Consider the following 17,746-nt stretch of genomic DNA (forward strand, 5'->3'; position numbering starts at 1 on the left):
TTTTTATTCACCCGGCTTTATATTTCCAGCCTAATTTTCTCTCATAGATTATCAGAAAATAAATTTCTCAATTTTTAGACTTCGTTTTTAAGATGATTACAGCAATTTCAATAGGCTTGAAGTTGGATGAATTACTAGGCCAGAGGCCGATGACCTCAATTTCATTTTCACGTAACCAACTGCTTACAAGCTTGACCCTGTGAAATGATGCTCCATCTTGCTGAAATTTGTGGGTATTTGTGATGTTCCAGAAGATTTTAAGTTTTTTTTTAAAGTATTTTAAGGTAAACATGGCTATTTATTGTTGTGTTAGAATGCATATCCCATAAGTCTTCATATTAATTGGCCAAAATCAGAGGCATACCAAGGGGATGGGGCGTAAGGGATGTTGGTAAATGTCAGCTAACAAGGGCTTTTTTATAAGACTTTAGTCAGCAGAAAATATTTTTGGTTTCAGTCTGCAAAAAATAGGTATGTCACCCCCCATCCCCCGCCTTTAAAATTCCGAATGGCAAAGTGAAAAACAAATATTAGGGGTTGTATCAGTATGATAGCAATTTGTTTTAAATAATTTTATTTATTTATAGTTTTTGTTTATATAAAGTACTAGTTAATAATTATTTTTAGATAAAATAATTTTTTGACCTGTATAAAAGATTACAATCTATTTTTGAAATTACATTTACAACAAACATGAAGCAAAAAAAATTATAATTTTGTTAAATACATATAATTAAAAGACAATGTCATGTTAAATAATCTGGATTAACCTGAATTAATTTTTTGTAAGATTTCTGAAAAAAAATGTTTTTTAATATTTTATTCTGAATTTTGCACTGTGCCACACCTAATAAAACTATAAACTCTGACTTGTTATTTACTTGTTTTTAATCTCATAGATTCCTCAAACCTGGATAAATCCAACAGGACAGTTTCGTATTGGTGTAAAAAACTTGTTCTCTATATTTCCATCTTCATTGAAAGAAAGGGTAAAGGTAAGATTTATTTTCTCTTATAGTTAACCATTACTCTTTGTGTCAAGTTTCTTCTATTGATCTCTGTTTCTCCTTTTGAATATTTAATATGCATTTTTAAGTCTTTTTATTTATTTCCAGCCTGCCTTTTTTAAACTATGTCTGTACTTTTAGTTATTTTAAAATAGCGTTTTTTTTAATATCAAATAAGTTCATCTCTTGATTTTTAATTTCACATTTTAGTTATTTTTTGTTTACTTAATGTTACAATTTGTTGATTTGCCATTGATTATTAATCCAGTCCATCACATATATACTTCTATATCTTTAGCAACAATATATTTAACATGTTTTTTCTATGTGTTTATAAAAAGCTAAAAGAAATTTTTATTTTTATTACAAGTTGAAATAAATCATATTAGTTACCATAAAAGTTGCTCCATGCAAGAACAAAGTAAAATATCTGATTTTTTTAAAAGCACTATAGAAGTGATGCATTTTAAGAGTATCTTTTACGTTGGTTTTGTAGAAACTCACTACAATACTTGGAACTTGTGGAATATCAAGATAATTATCTTAACAAAAAATTAATAAACTTATGAACAAAGTATTATAAGTATATAACAAAATGGTTTAAGCTTACTCAGCTATTACTGAGATATGAAGACAAAATATAATTAAGAAACAAACAATGAATACAGAAAATAAAAGCAAAACTAATATATTCAATTCCTACTTTCTTATCATCTTTGCAGTCAATTACTGAGATATGATGACAAAATATAATTACAATGAATACAGAAAATAAAAGCAAACTAGATGTATCGCAAAAGCAATTCCTACTTTCTTATCATCTTTGCAGTCAAGCAAAATTTTATTAAATATAGTAAAACTAATCTTATTATTTTTGTTTTCAGCCATTTTGAAGTCTTTACTTTTTTAAAGCTTAAGTTATTTTTTTTTAATAATGAAAAAGTACTTGATTGAAACTAGTATTGTGTTTATTTTTTAGTTTTTTTTATGTTATTTACTGTTCCAAAGCTGGTAGGGCCACTACAGTTGAGAATGCTTCTTTATTGTGGTTACAACCCTCTCTTAATTTTTAACTCTGAAACACTAACTTTGACGAATAAGGCCACTGCGTAGAGAAACAAGTTGTTATTAATTATTGTTATTTAAAAAGTTTTTTCATTTGTTTGTAATTAGTTTAACATTTCCTGATGATTTATATTTCTTGAGAAAAAAAGTTTTTTTTTTCCTTTCTCGGTACTTCTCAAAAAATTTGAGAACTTAAAACATTACATATTTGTGCACAAATGTTTATTAATAGGTACATAATGTATATAAATGAACTTGGCAAACATTTCAGGAAAAATTTTAATTATGAAAAATGTGTTGAAATTACATGCTTCATTCAAAAATAGTCGTTAAATAATTGAAAAACAATAACTAATAACTAACAAACATTGAAATAAGATCTTAAAAACTAGAGTTTAAAAGTACAAAGTACTAAGTTCATTGTTTAAAATTAAAAATGAATATCAAAATTTTATTTTTTTAAAATATATAAAAAATGTAAATGTGAAATTATTTTCTTTTAAAATGGAATTTTAAAAAACATAGTGCATTCAATGTTTCGCTTGATAACCTTGATTTCTTTTCTTTGTAACAAAATCACTGGCAGTAGAAAAATTTTTGTGTTGATGTAGGTTTTATTTTTGGCAGCGCATCCCTAAGAAGCTCTAAATTTTTTGTTCTGGAAATAGTTGTTTGAAATAGTAGTAGTCTTGTCTTATTGTTTTACTTGTGCTTTTGTTAATACACAGTATTAATTTTTTTAATAGTGTTTTCAATTAATAAGTTTAATTGTTCTTGAAGAGATAACCATACTTTATTACAGAGATAACTGTACTTTATTACTACATTCTAATTCCGCTTCAGCCTTACCTAAATCATCGTCGTTCTCATCACTCTCTGTTTCCAAACAATTGGAGTACAGTTTAGTATGGCTTCCACAGTTTTATAAATTTCATTCTTCGGTGCAGATTTTAAAAAAGAAGAAGCAAGAGCATGTGTGTTGTCAGAACTTAGATTTTGTAAAAATTTATACAGCGATGGAATATAATTATTTTTTCTGATAATGATTTCTTCCTTTATTTTCTGTAGAAATTTTTGACCTATTTTAAAATTAACTTCTTTTAACTTCCCAAGTAAAAATTTTAAAGATTCTTCTGCAGTTAGTAGTGTGGAATCAGCTTAAACTCTCAACAGTTAAACTAATGGACACTAAAACAGTTGATGTTTCTGCAATATTGGCATAATGATTTTTCCATAGATGATTTAAGTTTAGTTCCAATAAAGCCTTTTTAATGGTGTCATTTATTCTTAAAAATTGTTTTACCATTATTTCTTTTGTATTCCATCTTGTTTTGCAATCCAAAAATAAAGCTAATTCATTAGATTCTTTCTCAGTTATATATCTCTGTAATACATCATATTTTATAGGAGATTTTTTTAATTTCTTCACAATTTTCCGTATACCTTCAATTGTATCTTTAATTGAAGTATTCAATTGCAGCACTCCCTGTTGCTGTACATTATTTTCCAAATCAAATTCTTTTTCTGAAAAATCATCTTCATCTTTAACAATTTCATCCGAATCATCAGTATAATCATCATTTTTATTGTTGCATTTCTCTTTTTCAGTATAAAATGTTTTCATTACTGCTAGATGTAAAGCATGGTTGTAACATAATTGCAGATAAGCAGGAAACAATATCCCGAATTTTCGCATGACAGACACTTCATCACTCATAACAGCTAAAATAGCTTTGTCTAAACACAGACCAAAGATCTTTAGTTTTTCTTTTAATATTTCTGGAATTTTTTCTGCTGTACAACCTTCAATATATATTAAACCCATATTTTACAAATCTTTAGAATTTACAAAGAAATGAACATCCCAAAATCTCTTAACTTACTTAACATTAAGACATAACTTTTTCTGTTCCGCTTTAAAATTCTTCTTATTTTTTCACTAGCTCTTCTTTTCTAATATAATAAAAGTCCATTAATTGTCCTACTTCACAGGGATTATGTGGTAGTTTAAATCCTCTTGCAGTCATACTATAAATTCCTTATTAGCTATCTGGTTAAAAGAGAATCTATCTACAGCTGCCATTTTAGATATTGTTTCTTCCATAGTTGCTGTTTAATGAATGTTAAAATTGTTTGATTATTAGTACTACTCAATCGTATTTTTATTTGTTAACAAGATGTTGATGAGGATGATGTGGAACAGGTACTAGCAACTTCTGGTACTTTTCTTTGGAATTTGTGGACATCTTTTAGATGCCAGTGTAGGCCAGTAGTTAACAAATTTTTGCATAACAGTTGCTTGCTGCTAATGTTGCATATAGCATATTCTGGATCACGTTCTTTTTTTTTTTAAATAATCCCATACATCTCTATATGTTTTGCTCATTTCTGTTGATAAAAATTATATAAATTAAATAACTAAATAATGAGAAAAAATCTACGGAAGAGCCACTAAATTATATACCTAACTCTTTGCAGATATCTACATGCATTGCATTATGGCATTTTTATTTTATAAATAATTTTTGAGAGTTTAAAATTCATTCTTTTTTTTTACACTAAATATTGTTCATGCCAAGTTAAACTCCCTTGGCATTTACTTATAATTACAAAATCGTTAATAGTTTCTTTACAGTTACAGTCAATAAAACATAAACATAATTTACCAACGTGACAAAATGCAAGTTTTTTATTAAATTGGTATTGAAATGTAAAACTTTTAAATCTTTTAAATCATCGTTTTAAATCACTAATTTTATCTTAAAGTTATTTAATGAAAATATGATTAGTTATGATTAAAATAGTGCTTATTTTTTTCTCAAAACAAGTCCAAAAAAAATGTTTGCTCGCATGCCTGATAGTTTTCAAGACCAGATATCTTCTTTTAGTATGAGCTAAGTATCTGGTCATGAAAACTCTATGCAATTCAATTTTCAAATTTAAGATATATTAAATATTTAACATTTTAAAACTTTGCATTTCATTTTGTATTTTTTATGTATTTATATGGTTTTATGCCCCTTGTATAATATTGAATTAGTGTTTTTTAAAAGGGCAAATTCGCTTAAAACTTAAGTGCATCTGCCCTTTTTTAAAAAACACTGATTTAATTATAACAATTAATACATTGTTGTTTATAAAATTAATTTAAAATAATTTTATTAAAGAATGAGAAGAAAGAAAAAGAATGGGATCCTTTTCACAAATTCAAGTTAGCTGAAGCAGCAAAGCATTTAAGTGAATTCGAAAAAGTATGCCCTAATCGATACACAGAGGTAATATGCTTTGGTTTTAATGTCTTAACGAAGTATAAATTTCTAATTTTTATTTTTCATATTTTAGTTCTATTGCTAATTTGAAAACTTATTTTTTATTGTTTGTTTTTATTTTTATCTATTTTAGAAAGAAAAGCTGGAGCACAGTAATTTGGTTCAAGCCATTGAATGTTTAAATCTGCTAGAACAAAAATATGAATACTGTGGTCCTGTTTATGACTGCATCATGTTTCATGATGGTACAAACTTTAGGTAATATGCTTTAGTTATCTTTTTATCATGTAAAACAAACTAAGATTTTAAAACTTATAGCTAACTCTAACTTTTTAAATATATCAATTTTGTGGTAAATTTTAGTTTTGTCTCCAAACAATCTAGTTAGTGATTTAACATTTTAAAAAGTCTAGTTACTTTTTATAATGTTTTTATCTTGTTTCAAAATCAAACAGAAAATATCTTTGCTGTATTTTATCCTGAACCAGTAAGATCTTATTGATAAGTCTTATTGATAAGTTTAAGAAAAAATCAATTTCTGTTAATCAATGGTGAATCCAGTATTTTGAAAAGTCATGTATATATATATATATATATATATATATATATATATATATATATATATATATATATATATATATATATATATATATATATATATATACACACAGATTTTTAACGATTTTATTTATAACTTAACTGCAAGAAACAGCTATTAAGTTTGGAAGTAAAAGAGGAAGATAAAAAGAATATATAATAGAATGTATAAGAATGTATAAGTAGATATATATATATATAAGTAGATATAGAATGTATAAATAGACATGAAGAATGTAATAAGACAAAAGATTTTAAAAACTGTAAATTTTATGAGTCAAGAAAAACATGAAGATTGGAGAGAATTCCAAAACATTGATATTTAAGGAAAGAAAAAAACAATATATACTTAACTAAAAATAAACTAAAAACTTTAGGAATAATATAGGTTACCAAGATAAAATATTGAAAGTATTTTTAAATGCTAAAAACTTATTTTTCCTCTAAAAATCTACGACCTTAAATAAGGGTTTTTATTTTTATAAAAACTTTAAAAAATAGAAATCAAAAAGGTTTTAAAACTATTTTTATAACAATATTTTATTTTTATAAATTTTTAAAATTGAGATCCATATTTGTTCTTACTTTAATGAAATTAGAACATGTGTTCTCAATTTGTTGAGGTTTATCTTTTTGAGAAGATACAATTTTAATTGATAAATAGTACCCTGTGAAGAAAATAAGGGTTGAGTTGTAACCTTCTATGGAATCCAGTGGAAAAATAAAAGTTTAAAAGTTAAGTTAATTAAATTCATATGGAAAATTATCAACTAGGCTGTTAATAGTAGGGGACAAGGTGAATGATGTTGATGATGTCATTTGTATATTGTAACCTGAAAGTTACAAAATCAATCAAGTTTTTAAATATAACTTAGTTTTCTAATATTATTTGTCTTAATAATAAAGTAATAGTGAATTTTTTGGTGTAATTGTTTTTGTAAGGAATGAAAATAAAAAAATTACTTTTAGGCATTCAAAAAAAAAAGATTAAATTTGAAAATAAAACTTTTTAACATAAAAAGTTTTATTTTATCAATGTTTTGTAATAAATGATTTTATTTTTTCTAAGTAAGAGAAAGCTTTTAAAAGAATTTTTTTTAATATAAGTTTAGGGAAACTAAATTTAGTTTCCCTAAATTTGTATAGAAAAAAATTCTAAAAATAGTTCAGAATAAATATAATTTTGGAATAATTAACAGTTTTTCTGCATCTTTGCCAAAAACTATAATCAGCATATGGTCTACACTTACACTATCATAGTCTGGCATCAATTTACCATCTCATCATGTGTGATGAGATTAGTCTGGAGAAAAGGTATTTTGACCAATCAATGGAGTAGCCACTCGTTTGGCAAGCTTATTAAAATGATGTAGTACATAATGCCAGTTGCAATACAAATATTATATACTTATGTCTTTTCGTAATTATGTTGTCAATAGGAAATCAACCTATTTGTTTAAGATATTGCAGTTTTAGGTTTCATTAATAACTGGTTTTCACTCCTGGTATTGTATTGGTATTTGTGAATATTTGGTATTGTATTGATATTGGTATATATGTGTTTGCTGAACTCAGAATATATAATATTTGATTTATTAACTGTTGATGTATTTTAACTCTTTTTGTTGTCAGTTTAAACATTCATCACGATGTTTTGAAAACGCATTTTATAAAAAATATTTTATAGCAATTTTTAATAGCATACCAAAAAATATTTTGCTTAAAATAAAGTTTAACTTTTTTATAGAGCCTGCATTGATACATCAGAAAGAGGAGCTTTAGAAGAATGCAACTTATTAGAGCCTTTTAAAATAAGTGGAAGATATGCAAGATTGAGTGATATAGGTAGACCTTTTTTATTTTGACTTTGTGTAATATTATTATATTTTAATAATAAAACACTTGTAAAATAAATCATGTCATGCTGATTAGTTTTGGCTCAAGAAAGTTTCTAAAAGTCCTGCTCAGGCAATGTGTTCTATTTGTTGAAGAATATTGGATTTAAGTAATGTGGACATTTAATTAGTAAAATGTCACAGATAATGTAAAAAGCATGCCAATAGTGTTAGTTTATTTAAAAACCAGCCTGTTTTTTATTTAGTATATATGTGCATTAAGCTTATCCAGCAAATGTTTAGAAAACAGTTGATAGCTATGTTATACAAGATGAAGTTACACAAGTAAAAGTTAACTCGGCTTTGCAAGTTGTATCCATGACATTTATAGGTCTTGTAATAATATTGAAAAAACATTTCAAGAGTTGTTTTTTGACAATGAAATACCTAAGAAGCTAAGCAAATTGAACTGATGCTCTCCTGCAAGAAATTTTCAAATTTATTTTTTGTGCAAATAACATGAGAGACAGCATTAATGAAGTGGCATATTGCTTAAATAGCAGACTGTGCAATGTTACACCAAAAATGTTAAAAGTGTCTGTTTATAATATAAAAGATATCAACAAGTTTTTTCAAGTAGGAGAACAAAAAATGAGGAAAAACAAAAGGAACTGTGGTAAAACAGAGATATTAGCTGTTTTACTGTGTGCAAAGCAGCTAACATAAGAGTTAGAGGTCAAAAAAAAGAATAGAGGCAGACTTTAAAAAGGAAAGCAGTCACAATAAAATGCTGAGATAATCCATTTATCATTTTTGATATATGATGATTAGTTGTTCTCTGATTACAACATAGTTTGTTACTTCATGCTTTATTTTATTTTTTGTCTAAAGAGTTTTTTCATTACTTTTAAAAAACACATAGATTAATGTTGTGTGTATGTGTGTTTTTTTATGGCTGCATATGTTTAGCTTTTGATAAAGTTAACATAAAAAAGTCAGGTTTTCATTTTAATGAAGAAAAAGTCAGGAACAATGATGCCAGCTAATTTTTATAAAAAATAAAAATTAGCTGGCAGCTCTGTTATTATTTTAATGATTTATTGCATTGGGTAGTTAAAAAGGGCATTGAGGTATCTTGCGTTGTTGTCACGTTTATTGTATTTAAATATTTTTCTTTCCTAATTTACTGATATATGATGTTTGGGCTGTTAGGCCCAAATGATAGACTATTTTTTAATTTCATTTTATATGTAGTTTGAGATAGTTGTGTTTTATTTTTTACTTTTTTTTTGATTTTCTTGTGTTTTATTTTTTGCTTTTTTGTTTTTATTTTATTAATTTTTTTATTTTGGTTTTATTGACATTAATTTATCTAGCTATATGCACAGAAGAAATTAGATACTGTAGATAGAGTGTACATAGATCAACTGATTTGCTGATTTGTATATTTACTGAAGATGTGTGTGAAAATGTAGGATATGTAGATTGGTATTATTTAAAGGTCATACACATACACATATTGGATGTTCCAAAGAGTAGGACAATGTTTTTTGTACCCCTGGAGCTCCATCTATTGTTGCTATTATTGTTTACCACCTGATTTTGTGCCCCCTGAAGCTGCTAAAATATTTAGGAACTTTCGAACTTTCTAAAAAATTTTAAGACCACTGTTTTATGAAAAAAAAAAATATATTTTTTTAATAAATTTTAATGACCATACCATGATAATAACCATACCATAATCTTAATAAGTGATCTCTGTTTTTAAATAGTAAATAGCATTTTTTTGAACAGACAAAACATGTTTGTTTGACATATTTTTATATAAAATTACGTATCCTCTATAAATAATTGAGAAAATATTTAATTTTTTTTAGATATGTTAAACTACAGTATCAATGTTTATGAAAATGGTGATGTTCTGTCAATTGTCATCAATTCAAGTAACTTAGTTTATTAAACTTTTAATTATTTTGTTATTTAACATTAAGCTATTTGAAAACCATATTTTTTTATCTGAGTTTTCCCAAATTTTAGTTTCAAATGATTAAAAATATGTTTCAAATAGTTATAAATTTGTTTTAGATAATTAGAGATATGTTTAGAATCATTAGATTTAGTTTTATTGTTTGAAACATTTTATTTTAATTATTTTGTTTTACTTCTTCTTTAAGATAAAAGTTTTAAAGTTAAAATTTGTTTTCCCTCTAAATTGAAATTGAACAGTTATGAATCTTAAGAACCATTAAAAAAGTTTTGAAAAATCAAATAGCAACAATAACCAAAAACCTCAATTATAAGGATTCATAAATGACAAAACATAAGTATGAAAACAAAAAAGCAGAAAACATTAATTCAAATGGACAATCACACAACAGACAAACACAACCAAGAGTATATCTAAACCAAGTAACAACAGAATATAAAAGCCATAAAAAAAAATTTTCATTTGTACTTCTGTATTGTTTGAGAATTTTTTTCTTTTTAAGATGTTCTTAAATAACTTAAGTGCATCTTTTGCAACTGTTTTTTCCTTAAGTTATTTTCTTGTAATAGCAACATATGTAATATAACAAGCATAATGTTTTTTGTAAAGATATTTATATCAAGCCTTCTCGAGAAACGGGTGCAGTTGCACACCTTGTTCGTCCGCATTTAAAGTTATTTTTTTAGACAAACTGACCTCAGCAGTTTGCATCTTTTAACTTATAAAGCGTTTCAGTAATTCGTGGCAAAAAGCTAAACTTATCTACTAAGAAAAAAAAAAAATCTTAAAAAAAGGAAACAAAATTGTAACGAAATATCAAGTTTAATTAAATAAACTAGAAAGTTTAATAATTAAATAAAGTAATTAAAAAAAAAAAATTTTTTTCATAGAATTTTTATACAACTTTTTGTAATATTTTTTTAGAGTATTTGTTGAAAAACCATTATCTTTTATAACGATTTAACATTGAAATTTTTGATATGCAATTTATTAACGATTTTTATCAGTCCATATTATTAAGAAACTAATTTGCTATGTACGCTAGAACTATAAGAAATTTTGTGAATTTTTTTTCTTATTTATTTGTTTATTACATTTATTTGTTTATTTTTTTTTACGCCATTTCGCTTTTAAAAAAGTTTTTGCTATATTTGACATTTTTTCTCAATACTTATATAATAGGAAAATAAGAAAATATATTTTTATTTATTTGTAATAAATATTATTTGATTAATAAATTATGTTAATGACGGAATAAGTTAAATAAAAAAATAACATGGTTTCTTTAATAAATGTATTTACTGCATTTGATACATGTCTGAAATTATTTCTTTTATATTGCCCAATTTCTAATGTTAATACGAATTACTAGAAATAATAAACATAACGATTGCTCTGTTTAAAAAAATGTATTTAAAAACTTAAAAAAAAGTTTTAAATAGTCTCCTAAAAATTTCGTTAAGAAAGTTCAATAAATTAACAATGCACTAGCCCACAAAATTTTGCAGCATCGTTTCATTTTTTTACATGGAAAACTTGTTAAAAAATTTTTTTTTTACAAATAAGTAGCAATTAGTTTTCCCGCTTTCCTGTGCATTGATAAAAAACAGTAAAGTTTAGCAAAGACATTTGAAAAACAAATTTAAAAATTGTCCGTGTTTTTAGCGTAATTTATAAAGTATTTCCTTTATATACTGACTGAAAAAAGTTGCAAAAAATTTAAAAAAAGCCTTTTATTTTCGTTATATTCTTATTACTACTTTTTTCTACTTTAACTTTTTTCTACTTTTTTCCTCGACTAAAATTAAAATAAGAAAACAAAAAGAGTAACAGTATTTAAGTTATTTTTTTGGCAACAATTTTCTTTTTTTATTATTAAATTTATTTTAGCTTATTTTATTTAGATTTTTTATTTTGTCTTCAGTTGTTCTCTTCGAGTATTGCTGTTTTATTCTCTAGTTTCTTATAGCTTTATTTTGCCGCGAATTCTTATAACGCTTGCTATATAAAAACATTGTCAAGGCGTGCGACTGCACACGCTTCCCGGGAGGGCTTGATATGTATATATATATATATATATATATATATATATATATATATATATATATATATATATATATATATATATATATATATATATATATATATATATATATATATATATATATATATATATACTATTTTATTTTAGGTTCCCATGGTACTCATGTTGCAGCTATAGCTGCTGCATATTTTGAACCTGAACATGAAATGAATGGAATTGCACCGGGAGCTCAAGTTAGCATTTTTATTTTACACTTTTTTATAATTATCCGGCTCAATGATTATCCTGATTCCATAACACTGCTAAGATGGCTCTTTAAAGATACTATATACTATATAGGGGCTACTGGGCTATTGGGCGATAAAATTTGTTTTCCCTCTAAATTGAAATTGAACAGTTATGAATCTTAAGAACCATTAAAAAAGAATGTTTTGAAAAATATCACAATATATTAAAAAAAAAAAAAGTTAAATTATCTTAGAATTAATTGTCACTTAATATAAAAACACATTAAGTATGTATTTGCTTACCCTGGCTTTACTTCACTTCTCAAAATAAATAAAATTTATATATGTAAATGATTGTTAAAAACGGGCGCCACAAGCTGAATTTAATAGTTATAAATGTAAATACAGTGAAATCATCTTTGGATTAGTTTGATGTTTCTATTTAACTGAATATTCAACTAAAAAAGTACTGTATTAGTATACACAGATATATATATATATATATATATATATATATATATATATATATATATATATATATATATATATATATATCAACCCTCGGAATGAGAAAAAATGAGGTTGGCAAATTATTGCCAACCTCATTTTTAGCCTTTTAGAGGTCGGCATCAGGTTGGAAAAATAAAATTGATACAAAGGTCTACCATAAAGCATAGAAATGATGTCGGCATTTTTTTGCCAACCTCAAACACTTTAAGGTTGGCAATTAGGTTGGCATTGCTGGATGCCGACCCTAATTCTGAGGGCTATATATATATGTATATATTTATACATATATATGTATATATATATATATATATATATATATATATATATATATATATATATATATATATATATACATATATACACATATATATATATATATATATATATATATATATATATATATATATATATATATATATATATATATATATATATATATATATATATATATACACACACACACACACACATATACACTAAACAAGTACAAAAGGCTTGTTTTCTCTAAATATGGGGTGGTCCTATTTTTTTGGCCATAACTGATATAAAAGAAGAACAGAGAGAGTAAAAATTAAAAATAAGTAATTCAGCAATTAATAGATGTAATAATTTTATCTTCAGACCTTTAAAATCTTTACTTAATAATTGATAATATTAAACCGATTTAAACATTTTTAATTGCATATTGTAGATTATATCAATGAAAATTGGAGATGGTTATTTGAATGGCATGGAAACTGGAACAGCATTAATCAGAGCAGTAATTTTCTGTTTTTAAATTTAAGAGCTTATTCAAGATAATTTAAAGCGTTAAAAATACTTATGGTTAAGTTATAATGTTTATGTTATTTTATTTACCATTAAGATAAAAGAAGCAGAATTAAATAAAGTGGATCTTGTTAATATGAGTTATGGGGAGGCAACAAAGTGGGCAAATTCTGGGTAAGAATTTTTTTTTTTTCTAATGTTTTTTTACCTCCTCATAGCCAAGGGGCAACTGCAGGAAATACTTTTTTTTGAGGAAGCTTTTTCTTTCTTGATAGTTATGATAATAAAAAAAATTTCTATGTCTTTTTACATTTAAAAGGTATAAAATTAAATTTTTGTTAAATTAGATGGAATTTAAAAATAAATCAATTTTTATTCATTGATTTAGACGGGTGATAGAAATGATAAACAAGTTAGTTGATGAATATGGTGTAATTTTTATCTCAAGTGCTGGAAATAATGGACCAGCATTAAGCACTACTGGTTCTCCTGGTGGTACAACAGCTAATGTTATTGGTACTTTTAATAAATCAACTTTGTTTTATTTACTTTAAATAAACATCTTGTAACTTATAGTAATACATTATTTTTATCAAAATAAAAATACTTTTTAGGTGTTGGGGCATATGTATCAACAGACATGATGATTTCAGGATATTCTCTTCTTGAAAGTATGCCTGGAACTGCATTTACATGGTCATCACGTGGACCATGGTAAAAACAAATTTTATCAATTCTAATTAATTTTATAATTAACTATATTACGTTAACTATATTATAAGATAGTAATTGTTATTTAACAATAATAAACTTCTGAATCCTTGTTGCTTAAAATATGAGTTCATTTACATTTAAAGTTCATTTACTTTAAACTTATTAGTTTCTCAAACAATGTGGAGGCATTAGTTCGGTGTTTAATAAATAAAATTAAAAAATAAAAATCAAGATAATACTTATAAAGTATTTTTAATTTTCTTTAGTACAGATGGCTCACTTGGAGTGTGCATTATTGCTCCTGGTGGTGCAATAACTTCTGTACCTAAATGTACTCTCTCAAAACAAATGTTAATGAATGGAACATCTATGTCTTCTCCAAACGCATGTGGGTGTGTTGGTAAGTATGTCTTAGAATCATAAATAAAAGAAAATTTATTTATAATTAATGTGCATAAATTTTATAAAGTTTCTTTTTTATACATGTTTTAGGTTTGCTATTATCTGCTTTGAAACAAAAAAATATTAAATATACACCAACCAGGTTAGAAATTCTTTTTGTGTAATGTGTTTTTAATGTATTTATTTTATACTTTTAATGTAATGTTTTTTATGTAAAAATGTTTTTTAAAGTTTAAGTTTGAATAATATAAAAAAAATAGATTTAAGTGTTTAAAATTTCTTCTTAGCATTCGACGGTGTTTAGAAAATTCTGCTTTAAAAATTGAAGGTAGTTTTTTTAATTTCAATATAAAACATTTAAAAAGTCATTGAGTTAGTCAAATCAAGAAAAACGTTGTGCATTGTTTATATATTTGGAAATATATTTTACAATTTGACTTAATAAACAGAATAATAAAAATTTATATTGCTGTCAGTGGTGTACCCTCATGGTCTTCCGGTGGCATGGGACAATTGGTTTTCTCCAAAGGTGACTGAAATTTTTTTTAAATGTCTGTCAGTAGCCCGGCAGGACAACCAGACAGTTTGTTACTTATAAGAGTGTGTTTATTAATAAAACTATATTTTAATTGAAGTAGAAAAGCATTTAGAAAAATAGAGTGGATATTTAAATAATATTTAAAATTTATTAAGGAACTTAGACAACTTTATAAAAATGTACTGTATAAAAAGTTTAGCATTATGAACAAGTTACTAATGGTCTGTAAAAACGCGTGTTAATTTTAAAATCAACTAAGAAAAACTTTTTATTGGTTGATTTTAAAATTAATGCGCGTTTTTACAGACTATTAGTAACGTTTTTCATAATGCCAAACTTTTTATAAAACACGTTTTTATAAAGTTGTTTAAGTGTTTGTAAAAGTTCCTAAAGTTTTGAATAATATTTGAATATCCACTTTATATTTTCTAGATGCTGATCTACTTTTATTAAAGTTTGAAATTGCTAATGTTGTTTGAACAAGAATGATCTTTAAAAGTTATAAATGCTTTATAAAAGTAATATCACTATTATAGTTTTATTACTTTTATAATGCAGTTAGTGGCAAGAGTGTTGTTACTTTTGCAGTCATAAGTTAATTTTTTGTTTTTTATAGCTTTTTTCCTACCAATTTATAATAATTTGCTCCTTAAAAACAAAGTACACGTCTTTGCATAAACTAAAATTTTAAAAATATCATTAGTTTCACCCGAGAAAAAATACAAAAAAAAAAAAACTTTTACACTGGGCTACTGATTATCATAGCAGACAACTCAAATGAGTAATAAAAACTGTTTCAGTCGCCCTGCGGATGACTGGGAAAAAACCGGAGAGTACACCACTGGTTGTATGTTTTCATAAGTATCAACTTTTCAAATTATTTTAAGGGCATTTTCTTTTAATATTTTTTTTAACTGATGTGGAGATACAATAATAAGGGAAAATTTATTTTACAGTCCCTGATTTTATATAAAAAGTAGTACGTTTTAATGGGTGTAAACAGGTAATAAAAAAAAAGAAAGATGATTGTGTAGCCATAATTTTTGCAAGTGTATTAGATCTATAAGTTTAGTTATTTAAAAACCCCTTGTTTTTTTTTGTTTTTTTTCTGAACTGAAATGAAAAAGTTTTTTTTAATTCTAATGAAAAGTGTCAAGTGTCATTTCTGTTCACTGTCAAAGTTAAGCACACTTTTTAATGCAATCTGAGTTTTTTTACTAAGTACTTTGAGGGTTAGTAATTGTGTGGTTTACACATACAATTACATAATTTACCAGAGTTTAATGAAATGATTCACAATCAAATAAACAGTGTTAGTTGAAGTTCACTAAAAATAGTTGTTTAGAGCAAAATTATGTACATTAGAAAAAAAAAACAAATCAAAACCAGCACAGATGGTAAATTACTAGGAGCTAAAAAAAGCTGTATTCAAATCTGAACTTTGAAATTAAATCTTATACAATTTGAAATTTAAAAAGCTTTTTCTTTTTAAACATAAAATCATTAAAAACTCTACATACAGAATTTAGATAAAATCCATTTGCCAGATCTTGCATGAGCTTTTACAAATAATAAACACATTATTGTAAAGCAGTACTAGATTAACAGTAGTAAAACAGTTTTACTGATCGAATTGTAACAGTTTGAAATTATTTAACAAAAAATGTTGCTATCAGTGTTGGAAAAAGTGACAAAATTTTTTACTCAAGTAAGAGTACTGTTACTTGAAATTTTACTCAAGTAAATGTTACTGGTCGAAAAGATTGCTCAAGTAAATGTTACTGGTCGAAAAGATTGCTCAAGTAAATGTTACTGGTCGAAAAGATTGCTCAAGTAAATGTTACTGGTCGAAAAGATTGCTCAAGTAAATGTTACTGGTCGAAAAGATTGCTCAAGTAAATGTTACTGGTCGAAAAGATTGCTCAAGTAAATGTTACTGGTCGAAAAGATTGCTCAAGTAAAAGTAAAAAATTAGCTCATTAAAAATATACTCAGACTAAACATAATGATGTCACTTTTTTAACAGCTTTTTTAATTTTCTGTTGAAGTTGTTTAAAAATTTTCTTTTAAAACTTGAAAAAGAGAAATTAAAATAAATTTAAAAAAGAAAGATTAAAGTTCTAAACATCAGCAGTGCACATGTTTGATGTCTTCATGGGTTGTCCGTAAATTATGTCACTCAATTTTTGTTGTTAGATACCATAATATTTTAAATTTTCTTGGCTGAATAAAAAAAAGTAATTTTGCATCACAAAATTGAATAACCCTCCCCATTGTAACAAATCGTCACAAAATCACTTACCCCGTCCCACTCCCTTAATCTTAAAGTCGTGATTAGACATCATTTTTAATAAATTAAATTTTTAATACAAAAAGTTTATATATAATTTTTAATATTGTCTAAGGAACATTGGTTTGAGTTGTATTCAATAATCCCACATAGAGTGGGGTAATGTGGGTCTATTTTATTATTTTTTTCACGTTTTCTTTTTTTATGAAATAAACCAACTCAAATTAAAATGTGACTGGAGTCATTGAGTATTTATTATAGTTAAATTATTTGAGCAAAAGTTTAAAAATCATAGTACTTCAATAGATATTTTAAATGCAAAACTTTACATGTTCAGAGCACCAAATTAGAAATACAAAATTAATTTTTTTCTATCTCTGCTATATGTTTTATAAAGAATGTAGAGGTTTACTGCGATTCACAGTTTTTTTTTACAATTTAACTAAATATATAAAATAAATCACGTTATAATTTTCCATGTTGAATATATGAT

At 25.3% G+C, this 17,746-nt stretch overlaps 1 protein-coding gene across 1 annotated transcript in view; it reads left to right on the forward strand.

The window, feature by feature from the left end:
* Positions 1–17,746, forward strand: part of LOC101241465 (tripeptidyl-peptidase 2) — a 79,008-nt gene that overhangs the window by 14,219 nt on the left and 47,043 nt on the right. The window contains exons 3-15 of the mRNA XM_065788573.1: positions 900–995; positions 5,240–5,347; positions 5,475–5,599; positions 7,686–7,783; positions 9,651–9,716; positions 11,952–12,037; positions 13,233–13,301; positions 13,407–13,483; positions 13,698–13,825; positions 13,924–14,023; positions 14,290–14,423; positions 14,516–14,567; positions 14,713–14,753. Coding sequence (XP_065644645.1) covers positions 900–995; positions 5,240–5,347; positions 5,475–5,599; positions 7,686–7,783; positions 9,651–9,716; positions 11,952–12,037; positions 13,233–13,301; positions 13,407–13,483; positions 13,698–13,825; positions 13,924–14,023; positions 14,290–14,423; positions 14,516–14,567; positions 14,713–14,753 — 1,180 coding nt within the window. The remainder of the gene's footprint in view (positions 1–899; positions 996–5,239; positions 5,348–5,474; positions 5,600–7,685; positions 7,784–9,650; positions 9,717–11,951; positions 12,038–13,232; positions 13,302–13,406; positions 13,484–13,697; positions 13,826–13,923; positions 14,024–14,289; positions 14,424–14,515; positions 14,568–14,712; positions 14,754–17,746) is intronic.

This window comes from Hydra vulgaris, chromosome 01 (assembly GCF_038396675.1).
Source record: "Hydra vulgaris chromosome 01, alternate assembly HydraT2T_AEP".
NCBI lineage: Eukaryota > Metazoa > Cnidaria > Hydrozoa > Anthoathecata > Hydridae > Hydra > Hydra vulgaris.